The following is a 21,458-nucleotide window of genomic DNA, read 5'->3' as shown; positions in this document are numbered from 1 at the left end:
ATGCGTTGCGTTTTGGCCTTTACATTTTTGCAATAGTCGAGTTCGAACACACAACATTTGCTTCAAGGGCCACGTGTACTTTCAAAACGATATTTTTATGCTGCTACTACGCGTCAGAAATCCGCCTCCCTTCGCTCCGACTCGAAACAACAAGACGCGCGCCGCCTCAATCGCAAACATCGACAGCCTCGATCGAAAAACTCGAAAACATCATCAGCCGTAGCGAACTGTCAACAAAAGTTATGCTGCCGCGCCTCGTCTCCTTCAGTGGAAATCAAATTTCGAATCGGTAACAAAGCTTGTGGATAGAAAAGGGTGGAGAATAGGGAGAATATCGTAGGAGGAGTGGTAGCGCGACTGTTTCACTGTACAACACACATAGCATCGCGAAGCAGCAGCCAGCAAGTTTTATTCGAGCGCCGCGAGAAAAGACCCGCCGAACTGGACTTGAGTTGCAGCTCTGGCATCGTTTGACGGACATTTTTGCATAAAAAGTGCAATCTTTGCAGTGGATTTAGTGAATCGTGCCGTGTCTGATTGGAATAAAAAAAGTGCCCAGTGAAAGTACAAAATTTTCGCTCCAAGTGATCGCAGAAAGTGTGAAAATCGGTCCTCGTTTTCCGGGCCCAGAGCGCCTCGGAATTTCCGTCTTGCGGGTGCGCTTTTCGCGGATCGCCATTTTGAACATTCGGTTTTGTGTGTTCTTACTTTTTGGTTTCTGGTGGTGCGGTTTGAGAAAATTAAGAACTAAATTGATATTGGTCGGTAGCATTGAAAGTGCTTTAAATTCCAGTTAGGGACTAGTGCGTGACAGGCGTTTCCTCAGAATGGCCCATCAGAACAAACCGGTCAGCATCGTGATTCAGGATCCGAATGGTAAGTGCCGCCAGCAGTAGAGCGCCCGCTAATTCCGGGTGGTAATTATAAGTTTTCTTGTTGGTAATCTTTTCGACAACATGTAAGCTTTTTTAGTTAGAATTATTTCCACATTTCATCATCTAAACTGTCCTTCATCGGAAGGGTAACTCGACTGGGTTTGTCCTTTCCGATGAACAACGGCCTTGACCGCCCCGTCATCGTCGTATCTTGTTGTTTTTCAATGAAGTGAAATGACGTTCTTATTAGAGGGAGGCCTTTCCTGTTATAAGTTAGGTAAAAAGTGGATGGGAAAAAAATCAAATGTAATTTTGTTCTTTGTTTTATCTTCGGTTCAATTTCTGTCTTGCCACGACACGATATCACGGAATCACTGATAAGCATAGCAGAAGAATGCAATTTTATTGCAGTCTAGCTACTGGTAAGATTAAGGAATATTGTATTCGCTGTTTATAATTTTAGGATTTTTTTAGAAATACATAGATATTTTGTTTCTACAGTTTTGTTTATTTTAAAAATTGATAAATATTCCAATAATAATTTTTCGTATCTTGTCTTGAGTTTTAAATTGTAAACAAGGATTATTCAGCTGCGTACCTAGTTCCGCTTTATTTGAAAAGTATTTTTTCCGCGTATTTTTAGTACGATTTTTTAGCATAAGTTATGCTGGATACTAGCTTGGTACTATTAAATAGTACCAAGTTAGTATCCAGCATAACTTGTGCTAAGATTTATCCCAAATAAAGTATTTATTCTATTAGAAGTCAACGATTGCATTTCATATTCCAATTAGAATAATTAGATAAACAATCTAACATTGAAGCTAGAGTTTCAAACTTTTCGAGCTTTTCAAGGTTGATGGCTAAAAATTTCTTTAAACCAACTAAGATTGTAGAGCATTTGACGTGCCTAATTTTACGTAACGCTTAAAAAGTTGGCCAAATGGTTCACAACTTAAAAGGGATTAGCTGTTTTCTGGAGCGGGATCTTCACTGCTATTTTACTGCTATTAAAATAGGTGGCGAAAATGCACCGAAAATGCACATTGAGTTTCACCCGGCTAACACAGAAGATGCTGCTACAAATAGTAGAATTAAATTACATACATACTTACTATACTTTTTCGGCGACAATTCGGGGCGAATTTAGGAGTCGTTTCCGCGTTTCTCGGTCTTGAGCTGTCACTCTCCAGTCGCCCTAATACCCGCTGTTCTTGCATCCTCGTCAGTAGCGCTCATCCAGTGAGTCGAGGCAGACCTCGAAGGTTTCTGTGTGGTTCTCCGCTGAGTATTGTTTTCGCTTGTCTCATCCGGCATCCTCGCTACGTGGCCAGCCCGCTATAGCCTGCTGTGTTTTATTCGCTTCACAATATCCGCATCTTTGTATAATTGATAAATTTCGCGGTTCATGCGCCTGCACCACACTTCATCTTCTAATATGCCGCCAAGAATTAATCGCAGGATCGTACATTCGAAAACAGTAAGGGCTCGTTGTCGCTCTCTTTCAACATCTACGCGGCCATCACGACCATAGACTAACACCGGGAGAATTAGCATCTTATAGTGCGCGATATTCGCATGGAGCTGCAGGCCATGGGACATCAGCTGACTGCATAATACGTAGAAGGCCCTGTTGGCAGCCGCTGTCTACCTTTCTACTGCACGGCTCACATCGTCACATGTCGCTAACCTACCAAGGTATACAAATTCATTGACCACTTCAAAAGTATCACCATCTATCACTACCGCTGTTCCAATACCCGAAGGCCTGCGATGGTCTCTACCAATCGCCATATACTTTGGCTTGGTAGATTTTATGACAAGCCCTATTCTCGCAGCTTCCTACTTTAATTGCGTGTATGCCTCTTCTACAGCTCTACGGTTAACACCGATGATGTCATCCGTAAACCCCAGGAGCATGTATTCCCTGTATACCTGCCTTTCGAATAGTACCTTCCAATGCAATGTTGAATAGCAAATTCGATAGCCCGTCACCTTGCTTCAAACCATCTAACGTCGCAAACGAGTCCCATATCTCACGCACTATTCTGACGCTTGATTTTGAGCCATCAGAGGTAACACGTGTTAGCCAATTAATTTTGTTGCAAAACCTTGTTCTAGTATAATCCGCCACAACCTTAGTCCGTCACAGCTCATTTCGTTTAACTGAGTCGTACGCCGGGGATGCCGTCCTTTTCAGCTGCTTTACCGTTTGCAGCTCTTTAGCTTCTATTTTAACCTAGTCCAAATTTATTGCATTCACTACTTGTCCATTATCTTCAATCCTTATTTTGTTTCTGTTGACAAGTCCATCTTGTTTACCAATACCAATACACCGTTAACCGTATTGTTAACAATACACCGAAATGTTGTTTTCAATACCTGGTCACCTTCGATCGATCGATCGGTAATCAGGTTCCCCTTGTCGTTGCACATAACGGGATTTGGCTCTGTCTGATTCCTGATTCCGTCGATCATTTTGAAGAAGCCTATCATGCCTCTCGAAGCAATTATCCGCCTCCGCCTGCTCTGGCGTGTCACAGTTGCAACCAATATGTGACTTCTTGCTCGATTCTTCTCGTCAGTCACCCGTTGAAACTCTGCGCCGAACCACTGACTGGAAGTGGCTGCAGCAGTCACGGTGTTCAAAATACCGTTATTAAAAAATAAAATAGGCCATTTAAACGGAAAATGCCAGTTGGTTTGTATTGCCATCCTACACCTCTGGCCAATTTTTAAAAAAATCAATCGACAAAGTTTTGAGTTACGCCCTTTTAAAGTTTTAAAAGGCAGACTGCTTATATACAGTAAATAAAAATCTTCAATGACACTTCCACAATGAACGTAACTCACAGCTGGTATTGATTTTTTATGCAACATATGCTCATTACCGACCATTTTAGTAGTTTTACGCTGTATTGGGATTAACCGGAAATGTTCCGGATTAAGTTATCGCTGTGGGAAATGGCCAGTATCGAACATGAACAAATACTTATCATGCGACACCTCAAATTACGCCAGAATTTAAAAACTAGGTCACTGACAGTCAGATCAACTACCTAGCGCCACGTTGGTTATATATGGACAAGTTCCGGGGACTTCCGGGAACACCCAGATCAGTGGCCATTTTTGTCCATAAACAAAAACTTATCACGCAGCTCCTTAAATCGCATACGGCCCTTCGTGATGATTCGTGCGGCCCGCGGACTGATTTGAGGGATGGCAGACTTATGAATCACGCAAAAAAGTTACCCGATTTGCAAAGGGAAAGAGTGTAAACAAGGCGACTGCTGGTGCGAAGCGGAAGGATTTTGTTGGAGAAGTCGGTACCGCACATCATGATGCTGCGGAAGTGGTTGATAGCAAAAACGGTGCTGCAAAGGGAACTTTTCATAATACTGGATCTGTTGTGTCAGGTACTTCTCTCAAATCAGCTGAAGTACGTTTGGAGCTGGATTTAAAACAAATTGAAGCCGAAGAAACATTAATGCAGGAGGAAATGCAACGCAAGCGAGAGTTAGTAAAAAAGAAATTTGATGTTCTGAAGGAGATTGCTGATCTGGAGAGCTGTAGAGGGTCTACCAATGGACATCATAGCACCAGATTCAAGGTGGAGGTCTGGTTAAACGATCGTGAAGACTGTGGAAGTGAAACCAAATGCTCGAATGAAGATTCACAGGATGGTGAAGTGTGGAGCGAAGATTCCTACGGGGAAACAGTTGTCCGTGAAAAGGAATGTGAAGACAACATGTCAACTCGTAATCGGAAAACGTCACGTGTTAATTCATCCAGGCGACTATCTGTGACGGAGGCAAGCGGTGAGTGCGGCAATCGATCCCAGGTAGAGCGTCAACATTCCCTCCGAGGCAACAAGTGTTTATCTAGAGAAGAATTAGCGGCGCGCCAGATGGTTACGCGGGATTTACTCAAATTTGCTGGGAGTCCTGAGGAATGGCCGATATTTTTGTCGACGTATGAGGATACGACGGAAATGTGTGGCTACACAGAAGCAGAAAACATGATTCGTTTAAGGAACTGTCTCAAAGGGGATGCGTATAAAGCGGTTCGTAGTTTTCTATTGCGACCTGAAACTGTGAATAGGGCGATTGAAGCGATAGGCTGCGTTTTGGTTAACCGGAAACGACAATGGAACATCTAAAAGAGAAGATCGTGTCCATGCCTAGTATCAAGCCAGATGCGATGGATAAGCTGGTAGATTTCGCCCTGGAGGTGCGAAATTTTTGTGCCACTGTGGAGGTTTATAATAAGCAAGAGTACATGTGTGATACAACCTTGCTTGAGGAGTTCATCAATAAGTTACCGCCCCAGATAAAGTTAGATTGCTAGCGGTATAAGCGGAATCGGTCAACGGTAAAACTTTCTACATTCAGTTGGTGGATAGCAGAAGATGTAAATGTGGTTTTCGAACCGCAGAGTCGTGGGAATAAGCAGGAGCTTCGTGGAATTTGGAAGGAGAAATACGTAAACATCCACACAGAAAATGCTTCTCAGGATAAAGGGCAGCCAGCATCAATAACACAATGCAGTCCTTCGGGAGCGGTAGTGAACTACGAAAATCAACCGTGTCCAGCATGTAAAGGTGCGTGCAAAAATCTCGGTAGGTGTCCACGATTTCAAGAGTTATCATACGAAGCAAGATGGGCGACTGTTCATGGATTTAACTTCTGTCGAAAATGTTTACAGCAACATAAAGGTGGTTGTAACCCTGGAGTTTGCGGGAAAAATGGCTGCACCTTCAAGCACTATGTTTTACTTCACAAGGATTTAACTGTCTCAGCGAGCTCGAATTGCAAACGAGAAACTCTGAATGAAGAACGCAACATTCATGCGCATCTCTCTGGTACCACAACTGGATCATTCTGCTACGTACCAGTGACGTTTTTTGGAAATGGCAAGCAAGTGCAGTGTTTTGCTTTCTTGGATGATGGTTCGGAGTTGACGAGCATTTGGTACTTGCCTGTTTTTCCGGTGTACAACGTGAACAAACCATAGACTCATAGACCATTTCCTGATCCTGCTTAAAATTCTTCTGCAAGATGTGTTGCGCGCTGGTGTACAGTGGAACGAATGTATTCCCGAGAACTTATTCGAGAGATGGCGAAGATGGCTACGGTTACTCCCTGAGTTGGAGCAGCTGCGTATTCATAGACGATATCAGCAAATACCGGCGTCGACAAAACCTGACAGCATTAGTCTGCATGCACTCATGGACCCGAGCGAGAGTTCTATGACTGCGGTTGTGTTTCTGCGCTTTGTGAAAGGAAAGAAGGTAGACTGTTCATTGGTGGCAGCCAAGACTCGAGTTGCGCCACTTAGATACACATCTATTCCACGTTTAGAGCTTGAAGTACCAATTTATGGAGTGAGATTGGTAAACAATGTTTTGCAAAGACTTACTCGGAGGGTGTCGAAGCGTACGTTCTGAACTGACTCTCGAAATGTTTTGTGTTGGCTGAAGTCGGATCATAAGCGATATAGTGCTTTTGTTGGAGCGCGAGTAAGCGAATTGTTGGATTCGACTGATCTGCAAGAATGGAGCTAGGTGCCTACCAAACTTAACGTGACCGTCGATGGGACAAGGTGACAAAATCAACTTGACTTATCATCTGCAGATGGTTCAGAGGTCCTGAATTCTTGATGCAGAAAGAAAACCCGTGGCCCTATTTACCAGTGAAATCAATTTCTACAATCAATCGTTGGTAGAACAGGTGTATGTGCTTATCTCCGATGCTGCTTAGCGATGCGAAGAATCCTGTAATTTTACCACCAAACCATCGAGTTACAGAGCTGTTGCTGATATACTACCACGAGAAATATATGCATCGAAACTACGAAATTGTAGCCAATGAAGTCCATCAAAAGTACAGTATATTTCGCTTAAGGCTGTCGCTTGCAAGAGTTCGTCGAAACTACCAGTGGTGTAAAACCAGAGATGCTGTACCCACCACACCGCAATGGCTGATCTGCCTGCAGCGCGGCTATCTGCCTATACAAGACCATTTGCTCAAGTAGGAGTGGACTACTTCGGTCTAATTGAGGTACAAGTGGGTCGAAGAGTTGAAAAGAGATGGGGGGTACTTCTAACCTGTTTGACGACGAGAGCCGTACATATTGAGGTGGCTAACACTCTAACAACAAACTCCTGCATAATGGCACTGCAGAATTTCATCACTAGAAGAGGGACTCCTGACAGCTTCTCCAGCGACCGGGGAACCAATTTTCTTGGTGCCAGCCGCCGGTTTTGCCCCACATGGGCGGTAGTTGGGAGCGCCTTGTCGAATCCGTTAAACGTAATCTGACCGAAGTGCTACACCTGCGGCGTCCGACGGCGATAGAAGATGTTCTCAACGCGCGGCCTCTTACTCATGTGCCGATTGAGGATGAGTGGCTCCCGCTCTCACACCCAACCATTTTCTCTTGGGTTCATCAGACGGATCCAAACCGTTGACGACAATCGAAGGGGATACTGCAGCATTGCGACGTGGATGACCAACTTCTCAATGGTTAGCTAATCTGTTCTGGAAACGTTGGGTCAAGAACTATTTACCCGAAATAACTCGGCGCACCAAGTGGTACGAGAACGCCAAACCTCTACAGGAAGGGGATATAGTTGTCATCGCAGACCCTGATCACCCTAGAAATTGCTGGCCAAAGGGAAAGGTCATTGGAGTAGTAAACCATGGAGTTCAAAAATGCAGAGCGACCGTGCAAACAGCCAACGGCGTTTACGAGCGACCCAGTGTCAAGCTGGCTGTATTGGACGTTCGGCGCGAGGCAGATTAAGCTGGGACCAAGGGCGTGGTCAGCATACCGGAGGGGTGTGTTACGTCACAGACTACGCGCACCTCTTGGTGACAATGCCTTTGGTCGATGATAGACGGTTTGACGTTTGAACTTAACTTAGCAGAACGAGGAGATAATCGTCTCGCTGGCGCGCAAACCCATGGCATCCGGCGGCTGGTGGACATATGTATAATGATATCAACTGGACACTGGACTGGAGATGACTGGACTAGACTCGAGAATTGGAGTGGACTGAACTGAGCTCTGGATGGGACAAAACATACTTGATTGCGCTTACTACTCTGAAGCGGCGCATTTCAACACCGACATGGCTACCCTAGTCATAGCCATTCAGCATAACATAACGTAACCGCTATTGACGCGTGCACACACACATAATCGACGTGGCTAGTGAAGTTCAGCCTATCTGCCATGGAACGTGATGTGATAGTAAAATGATCTTGTGACAAGAGCTAGGTCTTAACTATCCTTAGCTTACGGAGTTACTATAACTTACAGCTAGCTATTCGGGACTGTAACAGTCTCTGACTTAAAATGTGTAATATTATTTGCTTTGTATATTTAGAATTATAGTACGTAAAAGTAAGTCAGAAAAATATGCTGCTCTCTCACCCACATGCTTTATTCACATTAGAGCATTACCTACACCGAAACACTCATTACTATCTCTGGTCGTCACTAACCCGCATACCTATTTCCGTTTCTTTGTTTTTTTTTCTAGGTCAGCAACAAATTCTACAGGTGATGCAAACAGCGTCCACAACCGGCCGCCCATTGACGTCGGCCAGTGTAAAGACGATCGTAAAGGAAGTGACCGGTCAGGAAACGAATGCAATTATATCTGGACAGGTTAGTGCGACATTCATTTAGTTAGCGCATTTCTTTCCAAGTCTCACAGAAGCAACGTAGAAAAAGTCCCCTATATGGCATTCCCTATCTGTGGGCTACTTTTATAGGCTGTCAATAATTTTTTAATTTTAAAAGCAGTTCTTTTTTGCTCACAATCATGATAACATCATTGAATTATTGAAAATTTCAGAAAATCATTGAGGATCAATTTCAACCTCAACAATTACACTCTCCATTTAGTTATCCGCGTTAAACATGGGCGCAACTACTCAGCGAGACTCTGCTGTCCCAAATCAAACTGCTCTCTGGCGCGTGTATAACGGCGTTCGATTAAACACGTCGCGTAGAACACCCGGCCGGGTGGCGCACTCCTGCCTTGTCTCCCCCGTCGTGGTGATGACTTTTTTGTTTGTATGCTTTCCAACAATGCGGGAGAATGCATATGACCAATAATAGCTGCTGCTGCTGCTGCAGCTTGTAATAGGTGCAGGTGTGGGTTTTCTTGCTTTACTAGGTGAATGGACAGTTAAATGTCATCTGTATTGAGGGATGATTTCGAAAACTTTTTCTGGGCGATGCGGAGCTGTACAGTTTTGGTTGCAATCCTTAAAATATGCGGTACAACTAACATAATCTTTTCAAGAAATAGTGTACTTTTAGTATAAACAATTAGTAATAGTAAAATCGCCACGAACAAATTCTTCTAATTTTCTTCTACACACATAAATGAAAATATTTATAAACAAACCAAAATAAAAATTGCTCTTCCTAATATAACATACTCTTTTGAAGTTGAAGCAAAAAACAATCAAAACGAATACTTTTGGGCACGCGCTGATTTCATATGCAAAGGCAAACTCCAATCCCATAGTTTCAACTCAACCTTGTTTTTTATTATAGATATCCACAACGAAATACATGTTAATCTGTTATCTTTTACGCTTCCAGAGTTTTGCCACCCCTGTAATGCCGAAATTAGCACCCGGTCAGAAAATCATCACAGTGAACAATCCCAGTAAGTGCACTATGAAAACGGAATTTGCTACAGAAAACGGTTCTGTTCGTAATTTGCAATTTCTTGATTAGAAAATGAAATAATATTTTAATCCGAATTTCACGCGCTCGCTGACCATATACGTTTGTTGTTTTTTGCATTCACAGAACTACACATTGTGAACTCACCTGCAGCTAAAAGTGCCAACGGCAAGCCGCTGGTACGGTTGTCACAGCTGGTGAGTGAATCTAAACCGCACTCCATACCGTAATTTTTTCACCCTCTCCATTCTTTTCATCCGTGTAGGGTGGTCAACTGAAGCTGATTGCAGCTCCGGGACAAATCAGTGGCACACCGATCACGGGAAGAAACCTAACCGCCATGCTAGCGCCTTCGACTTCGGTCGCTCCGTCGACCTCGGTGTCGGCCACGGTCGTAGCACCGGCCGCATCCACGTCCACATATGTCAGCACAAATGGTCAACAAATGATCAGTGAAGCGCCGGTCAACAGTCGACCGGCAGCAGCGACACGTGGTTCAAAAGGATCTCAACATGCCAACCAACAGCACCAGACACAGTACAACTACGGCAAGAAAGCCTCACCGGCTACCGCCGGTCCAATTCACACGCCAGCATCTCGACGGAGAAAGACCGACAAAATTGGACGTGGTCTGCGGCACTTTTCAATGAAGGTATGCGAGAAAGTGAAGGAAAAGGGAACAACCTCGTACAATGAGGTAGCGGATGAGCTCGTTGCCGAGGAAACTCAGAGTCATCCGGGAGTAGATCCGGCTTCATACGATCAGAAAAACATTCGCCGGCGAGTGTATGACGCATTGAACGTCCTGATGGCCATGAATATCATTTCCAAGGAGAAGAAGGAGATCCGCTGGCACGGGCTTCCCACTAGCAGTGTCCAAGAGTGCGACGATTTGGAGAAGGAAAACGAAAAAACTCGAAAACGGATCGAGTTGAAGCAGCAAGAACTGAAGGACCTTATTCTACAGCATGTGGCGTTCAAGTCGCTGGTTACTCGGAATCAGGAGTACGAAGAGCGAGGTCTTGTGCCGAATCCCAGCTCAGCCGTTCAGTTGCCATTCATCTTAGTGAATACCGATAAGAAAACTCACATTGATTGTAGTATTACGAACGATAAGTAGGTTTTCCATAGCGATGGTTGAAAAGTGTCACCAGATTATCATTTTTTTTTTGCGTTTCCGCAGATCGGAGTTTTCGTTCAAATTCGACAACAGGTTCGAAATTTACGATGATCTCCAAGTACTGAAGCGGATGGGCTTACTACTAGGTAATAATGTTCTTGTTTGTTTGGCGAAATTTGACACGCTTGGGTTTGTTTTTTTTTCTTTCTTTCTCAGGTCTAGAAAAAGGCAAGTGCACCGATGAAGATATTTGCAAAATCAAATCGATGGTTCCGGAAACCCTGGCAAAGTATATTGATGGTAAGTGTTTTTATTCCCTTTATAACTTTTTCGTTCCTTGGTTTATTTACAAGCAATACAGATAACTTCAAAACTTCGAAAGAAAAATTATGAATTATGAACTGTTGTGGAAAATCTATACTTCTATGTTTTCGTTACCTTTTTCTAACCCAACTTGACCTGCACAAATACATTTTAAACTTTATTTTTTGATTATACATCATTAAAAATGATTTCAAATCTATTGTTTGTTTTTGGAATGTAGAAGATCTATGGTTTTCATAAAATAATTTCGAACATTCGAACTCCAAAGCACATGATTTATTATTTTTCTAGTCGAAAAGGATTTGCAGGTCTTGTGCAACGGAATGACACACTAAATCTTTAGTGTAATTTTAGCACTATTTAACCTATCTACTCTTAATTGCTCCACTATGGACAAATAAAATTAGAGCCTCTATTTATTAGGACATGATTTTCTAAGCCTCTTGAGTAAGAAATTGATTTCATTGAATTAGATGGTAAATATCAACGGGCCAAGACGATGCCCTTGTAGAACCTTGAAATATGCGTAGAATGACATGAGGACACCATCAATATTTTGTTTTATCTAGATAACAGACGATTACCATTAAAACAAAGACCACAGAACTACGCACAGCAGAAGGGTCCCTTATACCATAGATTAATAAAGTAACTAGATATACCAGTCTTCGATTCCTTCATACGTAAGGGAAAAGTATGTCATCAGCTCTACCTGTGGGTGGCATTGTTTACTAGATTGTTGTAGCTTTGTATGACCCATGGTGAGTATATTCATCATAGTGTGGCCTTTTCATATTACATAAGCATTAGTGACAGATGACTTAACGAGAACGCTGTACGAACACTGTGACAGGTTAGTAAAACCTCTCACCGTCCGCGCAAAGTGGCGTATCTATGTTCTTCAATAATCTAAGCGTATACACACTTTCGTCATCTGTTACCCCAAGGGAGTTACGAGTTACTATTGGTCCAAAGTGTTAGTGATCGCAACCATCTGAGAGAATGTATGAGTGAGATGTCAATGTCCGATATCATCCAATGATATCAGCGTGATTGTGATGCTAGAATAACTGTATATCACAACCTAACACTTACCACCGTAGTGGGCGTACTAATTCTCTCCTTATCCTTAGACATTTGATAGAATGCCAAGTCTTGAGTTCTCAAGTCTTCGATTAAAACCATCGTAATATCGTAATTACCATCCGTATTACGATCGTAATCATGCCATGAGTTTTTTTAAACTCTTCAATATTGATTTTATCATTCAGTGATTCGGAAATTCACATAAATATTGCGGAGTCTTACCCTTTTTAGGATCCCACGCGTGACTATTTTCTGTGTGTCCCACCCACGCTTGCAATTTAGCCCTTATAAGAGACAATCTCCCTCTTTTGTCAACCCCCCTGCGCTGACTCTTTTAAGCCAAAATACATGTGTTTGACAAACGACGGTTAATGAAGAGCAGTCCAAGAGTTCCGGAACTATGGCGAAACATACATTCATACCCACTTTCCTTGTCCCCCTACTTGTCGGTTCTTTCCCACTCAGCTCCCTACTCTGTCACGTAGCTAATTATGTATTGATTTACTCTATCAAAATCCCTACAGTGGAAACGAAACAAAGGTCTTTTTTACCATATATTTTTCTTCGGTGGAACCCTTTTCTTTTCTCAAAGTCACTTGTACAACTGCAATCAGTTTAAATACAAGAGAAACGCATCTTCTTTTACTTAGCCCCTTGTTAGGGCTCCCCCCCCCTTTTGACAATCTCCCAGTAAAAATAAAAAATAAGAAAACTTATCCAATTTAATTCTACTATGTGTATTTTATTCAATGACAGATACGTATTTCGCCTACGACTTGCAGGCTTCCTCAGTGTCTGTTTTCGAACTCGTTTTCGAAAACAGACACTGAGGAAGCCTGCAAGTCGTAGGCGAAATACGTATCTGTCATTGAATAAAATACACATAGTAGAATTAAATTGGATAAGTTTTCTTATTTTTTTTATTTTTAGGTTTCGTATTCTACTAAGACGCTCCAAAAACTTCAGTCAATCTCCCAGTGCTGACTCCTTTATGCCAAGGAACATGTGTGCCAAGTTTGTTGAAGAACCGTCCAGGCATTTCGGAGTAAGTAACCTCCCCGCTTTTGCTGATTCTCTTATATCAAAAAACATGTGGGCCAAGTTTGGTGAAGTTTACCAAGAGAAAAACATGGTGTTCTCAGATGAACTCCACGCTGTTTGAATGATTGCCCCTGGGACTCAAACAGAGTCGGCCAACAAAAATTAGCACTAATGATCGAACACTTTTTATACAGGTCACTTTGCAAAACTACACTTGACAAATCTACAGCTGCGACCATTGCAGTTTAGTGTTTCGTGTTTTGATTTTTTCTGTTGTACGGCATTGTTACAGTCATGCGGGCGTTACTCCCCCCTTCTCGTCAGCAACCTCCGGTCATCGGCTCCTTCTTTTGTCCTGTCCTTATGGGAGAACCGTCTAAACATTTCGGTCCCCCTGTTGTCAACCCCTTCAGTGCTGATTCTCTTATGTCAAGGAACATGTGTGCCAAGTTTGATGAAAAATGGTTAAGCCGTTTCGGAGTTATGGCCTCCCCCCTATTAGGGACCCTCCCCCACCTATTAAGGAACCTCTCACCCCTTATTTTTGTTGAACTCTCAGTTCTGATATTCTGATTCCCTTATGTCAAGGAACATGTGTGCCAAGTTTGATGAAAAACGGTCAAGGCGTTTCGGAGTTAAGGGCTCCCCACCTGTTATGACCCCTCCCTCTTTTGTCAACACCCCAGTGCTGATTCTCTTATATCAAGGAACATGTGTGCCAAGTTTGGTGGAGATCGGTCAAGGCGTTCTGGAGTTATGGTGGAACATACAAACATACTCACGCTCACTTTTATATATATGGATAGATAGATGAATTTGAGTAGGACTCGTGAAATTGCTGCAAGGCATAATAATGTTGTCAAATCACCTAGGTCGTTGAGCCTCTATTCTGATGGTGAGTTCGGCCCCCCATAATCCCCCGGATTTTAACAGTTTTTGCGACGTGATCAGAGAACTGGCCCCGAACCATTTCTGGGCACCTCTATATCCGCTGTCAAAAGCGAATTACTGATCTGGAAAAAGCTAGAAATAGCATCCAGTTGGTATAAAGTGCAGGGCTGTAAACAAGCTAAACAGTTTATCTACCCAGACCCTGCAGTAGTTAACAAACTACTTACCTTAACGCGTAGGGGACTGCGCACAATCACGGGACTCCTCACCGGACATTGTCCCACTCTTTACTATTTAAAGAAAATTGGCAAGGTCTTAACCGACATTTGCCGCTTTTGCAATTTAGAACTAGGAAAGTTCAGCGCACTTGCTCTGCTCCTGTGGAGCTCTTGCATCTTCCAGGTTCAGCTTCTTCGGAAGCTACCTATTAACTCCATACTCAGTATGGAAACTTCATCCCAAGAAGCTAGTTGGTTTTATTAACCATGTAATACCTAATTGGGGCACAGTCTTGAAACCCAGCTACAAAAGACAATCTTCGTGACTGTCGCAGTGGCACTTTTGAACCCAGTGCCCTTCTGGCATACAAAAAAATCCTGTAGCCTGCGCTTCGATTCCATTTTATTTAGCTACAATGCTGATGAGTAAAACGTTCAACACGACAAAAGTGTTGGTTCAGCGATCTCATTGTACAAGCATACCAACACATTGTTCCTGGTGCTAACCCCTGAGGGCATAGGGTCTGAGAATAAACCCATGCCAAAGTCATTTGGCGTCGAATGGCCTGATTCTACTAAGATTCAAACCAACGATCACTGGCATGACAAAGCAGACTCGGAAACCTTGTGGCAACGGAACCCCGTAAAGCTAGTCATTATTAAGTTGATAAAACTAAAAGTGTCCCAAGCAATACTTACGATACTTTTAGTTATATCAACTTAATAGCGACTCAAATGTTTGATAACGGCTTGCGGCTTTCACCTCTTCCGGCTCATCGATTGTCCTCCAGGTTTCATTCGAAATCCACTTCCTTCATCCGCTGCGCGCTTTACTGAGGATTTCGTCACTGGTCGTGATGAAGGCGTTTTCAATACCGGTCGGAAGGCTTAGGATTCTGGAATCGGCGGACATCGTAACGACACCCAACTTTCTCTTTCCATCGTTGGACACGTGCGACGTGCGACGTGCAAAAGCATATCTCAGCGATAACAAGTTGACGGATCCAATATCGGCGCCGTGTTTGTTGCGTGTAACAGTGTAACAGCAATAACGCTTATAGGGTCCGTTAAAACGCGATCGTGTAGGACTTTGTCCAAAAATGCCTCATACAGAGAATCGATGAAATGGACTAGCTCATCTGGTATTCCTTTACGCCTTGGTGCACCCCAGATATTGTCGTGGCTTACCAAGAGAAAGTAGCCCTGGAATTCGTAATATGGTCAGCATGGAGTCTAGCTTGCTGCTGCCGGACAGTAGGTTTAATTTTCTCCTGGATCCGATTAGAAAATTGATGTTTCAATTCCAGCTAACACCAGCGTCACAAAGGTGACGCGATTGATGCGTCATTCATAGGTGGCTGGTTTTGTTGGTTTGCGACACTTGAGACTCAGAAGAGTTGTTAGTGTTGAACCCAATGGTTATGCTGGTCCGTTCGATCGATCCCTAACTGGCTGGCTCTATGCTTGGACGACATATTCCTGTTAGTTCTAACACCATTAAGGTGCCGAGAAATGTCGTACAATATTGGCGGCGCCCCTTTCTCCATCTTCAGCTAGGGAGTTGATCCAGATCGGGCTCTTTTGTCCCGTCTCCATGGCTTTTTACCAGCTTGACGTATCATCGACGGATTACTACCCTAAAGCTCTGGATCGTTTCTCTGGTGATCTACCATACTCCAGACTTCGTCTGAAATTGATGCCGGACCATGGTAACCATGGAATGGTAATTCCAAGGCTTGGGATTCTAGTTGTTCGACGAAGGCTCTTTTCACCTCAGCATTTCCAGCCGGTGAACATCATAAGCCACCGAAAATAGGAAACCAACGACTCGCAGACGAATTTTACTTATAGCAAGATGGTATTTGGATGCCATGTCAGCGCTGTATTTGCTACGTACATCAAATAAACTCCTTCTTCACTTTCCGCTCATTTGATGTTCTCTTCGTCCATCACGAGAACTCCAAGTAACTCTATGTTCTCGTCGATGGACAAGAGCGAGTTCATGCCACAAAACTCTGCGAACTGTTCTCCGTTCTTGCTCATTAGGTTGAGACGTTCAAAATCCGTTTGTTCGAGCTAATCTTTGCGTTGAAGTCGCCTAAATGAATTTCTATGTTACCCTCTGGGACTTTCTCAGCTGCCTATAAAATCAGTTTCCCCTACAAGTCTGTGTTCTGAATCTGGGAATGATTATTCTATCGTTTATCGAATCCCGTTCAGTCAACGCTGCGTGAATACCTGAGCTCAACGCAAATCCAACTTGGCCAGGCAAACCCTAAAATCTGGGAAAAAAGAAGGTCGAAGAAAACGACCCAAAGAAGGCAATCCCTTTTCCTTGTCTGCGTACGACAACCAAGGATAAGTGCCTCAGCCGGCACCCAGATGGATAGAGTTGGTAGATAGTCCACTTTTTTGCTAGCCAACGAATATTTGGCATATGAATAAATGGCTTATGGATGCTGAATAAACGATAAATGAACGCGCGACCAAATTCATGCGAGGTAAATTGCAATAACAGCAAAACGAAAACGTCGTGTAATGGTGCAATAAATAAAGTTTCTAACTTTTGTAATTTTTCTGAATCTTTATTAGATTCTAAAAGTAAGTATGAAAGAAACCGTGATTGTACCAACGATGAAATTGCGATAATTCTTGTAAAATTGTCGTGAAAATCTAATAACAATGGCTAGTACTGATAAATCACAGATATTAATGGAAAAGACCACTTGTTTAGGTTGGAACTTGTAACACTTCATGTTTTATAAAGGATCAGTCAATGCGAGAGCTATAGGTCTCGCGTTTCACTTCAAATTATTTGAAAATTTATTGAAATCTATCTGAGATGTTCTAACAAAAATATAGATAAAAAATTTATAGGCTGATATAGTTGGCAATCTACGGACGGAATCCAAGAAATGGTGCTTGGATGATGTATCCAATACTAACGTAAGCTACACCTTGTTTATCTTATTACCTTCCCAGTGTACGGTCTCGGCATCGAAAACGACACGGAAGACTGGGATATGGCTTCCGCCTACACTGGTCAGGACTACGACGACAGCGTACAGGATGCAACTGATCTACTGTCCAGCTATCAGGACAACACCAGTGAACTCAACGAGGACGATCTGAACTCAGATGATGGTCAGGATGGTTAGATTTCCTCCGACGTGTCCACTCATTCCAGCCTATTAAATCGGCTGGATCAGCGGGTGGAATGGTATTGACACGACGGAATGCAACCCGGAATGGAGTAAAATTCAGTTGTTATTTTCTTTTCATACACGTTCTTTTGACGATCTGCTGGTAGGGTATTCAATTCGTACTCAATAAAATAGTAGTACGAATGAAAACGCAATTTTGCCCTAGATTTATCCGAGTGTGAGTAGGTGAAAGAAGACTTTTACGATACGGTCGTTTGTGTTATGCACACTTAAGTTAGATTGCCGTGAACCATGCTAGTATATGGTTCGTAACCGAGGAACCTAACTAAAGAGTAGCATGGAATTGAGAAGAGAACTATGGTTAGGGCTAAGATTAAAAGTTAAATGAAGAATGGATTATCGCTTTCCTTTTTGATCTATTGGGATTCTCGACAGAAAGGTCCATCATAAACAAAAACTACTCTTAAGCCGTGTATCAATTACACAATGAAAAGAAAAACAGATTGTTATATTGTTAATCATATAGGATAAACACAACTACCCTTAGAATGTACGGATATGAGCGAAAATAAACTTTATATGCAACAAAGCGCAGGTGTTTGGTAGAAAGAAGTGCTAAAACCTTAGGTTACTGTTTATTTTAAACAATAACCGAGAATAGCGATATACAAAATAATCAGAAACTTGGCTCTGGAATGGCGAAATATATTCTAATCGTACACGAAGAAAGCAAGGAACTCTAGTTAATTATCAATGCACCAGAGAGTACAGAATGTAACCTTTTTCACCGGATAACATGTCGCAAATAATATCATTAAAAACAGTCGTTTGTTTTCTTTTTTTTATCGTGCAAAGAAACAGAATAAAGGTCAACAGTTACAACTACAAGGCATCCCATTAAGCAACATGGGCACACACCTCAGACTTTTATTTCAAACAAGTAATGTAGTAGTAAACCAGAACAAGATTTTTGCAGCATCATACATTATGTAGCTACGTAAGTAACACAAACAAAAAAATAGCATATAAGGTTTATATATACAAGTCGTGTCATATTTTTCTAGAACATGTTATTTTCTGTTGTTCTCTGTGAGCTTGTTTTTAGCTTAGTGCTTCCTTCATCCCATAATTTAAACGAAAAAAGACACTTTCTGTCTTATAATTTCCCTATGTAAGATGGACGTTTCATAGGAAACCTATAAAATAATAGAATGCCTCTCATGGTGTTTGATTGCCCAGAGACGAATTGAAATTCTTTTCTAACCCCATGCTGTTTGCGCTATTTTTAATCACCCTTTCAGATATTCTCCTGGCCAACAGTGAAGCAAAACGAAATGGGCGGAATGTTCTGCTCAAGCCCTACCCCCATTTATGATTTTTTCACTGTTACAAAATGCTTTCTCCAGTAATTTTTAACGCAATCCGCGTCGTACCTAACACTGCACAACTGTTTCGTTATCGCATCCTTCCGATGAACGAGTTACAGATCTAAATAGAGTTAATCGAACTTTATTTTTAAGTTCTTCTGGAGGTCAGGCAATACGTCGATTTAGCACTAAAAGGTCTAGGAGTAAAACAAAACAGAAAAGAAACAAATACTATTGCATGAGATTGTACAGATTTATTGGGCTTAACTGTAACAAAATCTAGAACTTATACAGGACTATTAAGACGCTGACAATGGGAGTTGATGATGATGATAATGATATGAGCGGCAGAAGAAACCAGAGCGAATGTAAACACTATTCCGTATGGCCTTTATGGCACAAATTCACACTTTTTAGAAGTGAGCATTTCTTATACTAAACGAAACAAATCAGCTCTAAGTAAACCACTTGCTTTAGGTTATCGATCTTACGTTTGCCAACTCAATTGAATAAAAAAATACAAACTCAAAGTAAAATGTTAAAAAATAGTTCACTCGGAACCGAGTGTTTCTATATGACTTCATTTCACTTGGAAGAACATTGGATTTATTTTGTTCTTGTTTATAAGTTTATATATTTTACGTTCGAGTTTTTTTAGATATATCAGATTCTAGAAATAAAACAATAAAAGCATGGAACATTAAGGTCGAAAATGAAAAAAAAAACTGTATTACTACAATACCGTTCCATGCCATAGTTTTGCTTTTTCTTTGAAGAAAAGAAAAACAAAGTGTAAAATATAATTCTATGGACAATGCTACACTTTAACGTTAAATTTAAACATTATTTTATGTTAAGCAAAATTTTATGTTTGTTTTTTTTTGAAACCCTATTAATGATAAATTTTGACATTAAAGGATAAAAGTAGCCTGACGAAATGTAACTCATTAATCCGAAACGTTTGTCAATACCTTGTGAATACTAATTTCGATGACAAGTCTTTTCATTGAGAAACATTATTAGACAGATACCCAATCAGCTCAGCTCTCGTTTTGTTTATTTACATACGTCTACTTAAACAAACACAGCGAATTTTCTCTCCACACACTGTTAAAGCAGTAGTTTTTTGATCGAAAGAATTTGAAGAGTCATCGTTAAATAATTTCTTAGCGTTTGAGAATCTTCCCCTAATTTATTGAAGCGTACATATCATTACTAACCTTAAACTAAATTATCTTCGTCCTCGTCGAATAGATCCTCAAAATCTGAAAAAGGACGGAAAAGAGAATATACTGAAAGTTCAGCATAAGCCATGCATGAATTTATGGTACAAGTTACCATTGTAGAAATCTGCATGAACATCCTTCTCGTTGGCGGCTAGATCCATCAGCAGTCCGGTGGAACCACCAGCCTGTAAAGGAAAAAAATTACGGTAAACAGTGTAACTCACGTTTTTGGTCCAGCATAACCAACAGCAGCAGATCTTACCTCTTCCAGATCCATGAATGGACCCGGACCCTCCGGAAACATTTCATCCGCTACGATGGTTGGCTTCATGGCACTGACCTGATGTTGATGCTGCTTGTTGCTTCTTTTGGAAGGCTTTTCCGCAGTCGGTTTGCTTTTGTTATTCTCAATTTTGAACCGGTCTTCTGAACTACGTGGACAACGATAAAGTTACGCTTCTCTGGTTAGCTTACCCTTTTTATGCTAAAATCTAGAAATTATTAACGTTTCAAAAATTCGTCCACACTGTTTACCACACATCTGATGAATCTGACAGCAGCGAGTAAAATGTTTTGTTTTGATTATGCTCGATTTATTTTTCGAACCTATATATGCTCGTTTTGTTGGTGTTGCGTGTGTTTGTAGAGGAATAAAAAATTATGCTGAAGCGCCTTTGCAGCATAACTTTATTTTCGATTTTTTCGAATATGATATACACGATACTTTGAAACTACAGTCATCCCAGTATTATGGGCCAGTTAAGCATGATGATGCTATAAAATTAGTGGTAGAAACACAGATTTAAATAATTTACAGGTTATTTTTAACTTAATTGGTTATAAATATTTCATAAATTTATGTCCTGTAGGAAATCTTGTTCCAAAATCCCATACTTTTTTGCAGAACAACAAAATGTAAGCATATTCCATTCCCAGTATTACGGGCCACTTTTAAACCTGGTCAGAATTATGGGTCAATGTTCCCAGTATTATGGGTCAGTGAAACAAAATTGGTTTTATTTCGAAAAAAACGCGCGCGCTCGTGTGTGTGTGTGTGTGTGTGTGTGTGTGTGTGTGTGTGTGTGTGTGTGTGTGTGTGTGTGTGTGTGTGTGTGTGTGTGTGTGTGTGTGTGTGTGTGTGTGTGTGTGTGTGTGTGTGTGTGTGTGTGTGTGTGTGTGTGTGTGTGTGTGTGTGTGTGTGTATGTGCGTGTGTGTATGTGTGTGTAATTCTCGCGGTTTAGGGATCTTGTTGTATCTTGTACTGAACTCATCAACTGTCTGAGTGTGGTAAGGTTAGATTCAATTTTAGCTTCTTCTTCAGGAAGCTCATCAAACTGATTCAATCTATGATGGATGGTACTAAATTCTGTGTTCGCATTTCGAATGGATTGTCAAGTTCATTCGAATCATACAGAGGGCTTCATCAACGTGATGGT

The 21,458-nt window shown here is 41.7% G+C and overlaps 1 protein-coding gene across 1 annotated transcript; it reads left to right on the top strand.

The window, feature by feature from the left end:
* Positions 1 to 339: 339 nt before the first annotated feature.
* LOC128738818 (transcription factor Dp-1) lies at positions 340 to 19,704 on the top strand. The gene is made up of 8 exons (XM_053834225.1): positions 340 to 876; positions 8,422 to 8,549; positions 9,498 to 9,564; positions 9,711 to 9,781; positions 9,850 to 10,700; positions 10,768 to 10,850; positions 10,921 to 11,004; positions 17,247 to 19,704. Exons 1-8 carry the CDS (start codon positions 828 to 830, stop codon positions 17,420 to 17,422), a joined length of 1,509 nt encoding a protein of 502 aa, XP_053690200.1. The 5' UTR covers positions 340 to 827; the 3' UTR covers positions 17,423 to 19,704.
* Positions 19,705 to 21,458: the final 1,754 nt, after the last annotated feature.

The sequence above is a fragment of the Sabethes cyaneus genome, chromosome 2 (genome assembly GCF_943734655.1).
Source record: "Sabethes cyaneus chromosome 2, idSabCyanKW18_F2, whole genome shotgun sequence".
Taxonomy (NCBI): domain Eukaryota; kingdom Metazoa; phylum Arthropoda; class Insecta; order Diptera; family Culicidae; genus Sabethes; species Sabethes cyaneus.
This window is presented reverse-complemented; position numbering and strand designations above follow the sequence as displayed.

Excerpts from the sequence above, each read along its gene's own strand:
- LOC128738818 (XM_053834225.1), top strand. The coding sequence starts at position 828 with ATGGCCCATCAGAACAAACCGGTCAGCATCGTGATTCAGGATCCGAAT. Across the intron at positions 9,565-9,710 it reads CATCACAGTGAACAATCCCA|AACTACACATTGTGAACTCA; the intron begins GTAAGTGCACTA and ends TTGCATTCACAG. Across the intron at positions 9,782-9,849 it reads TGGTACGGTTGTCACAGCTG|GGTGGTCAACTGAAGCTGAT; the intron begins GTGAGTGAATCT and ends TCATCCGTGTAG.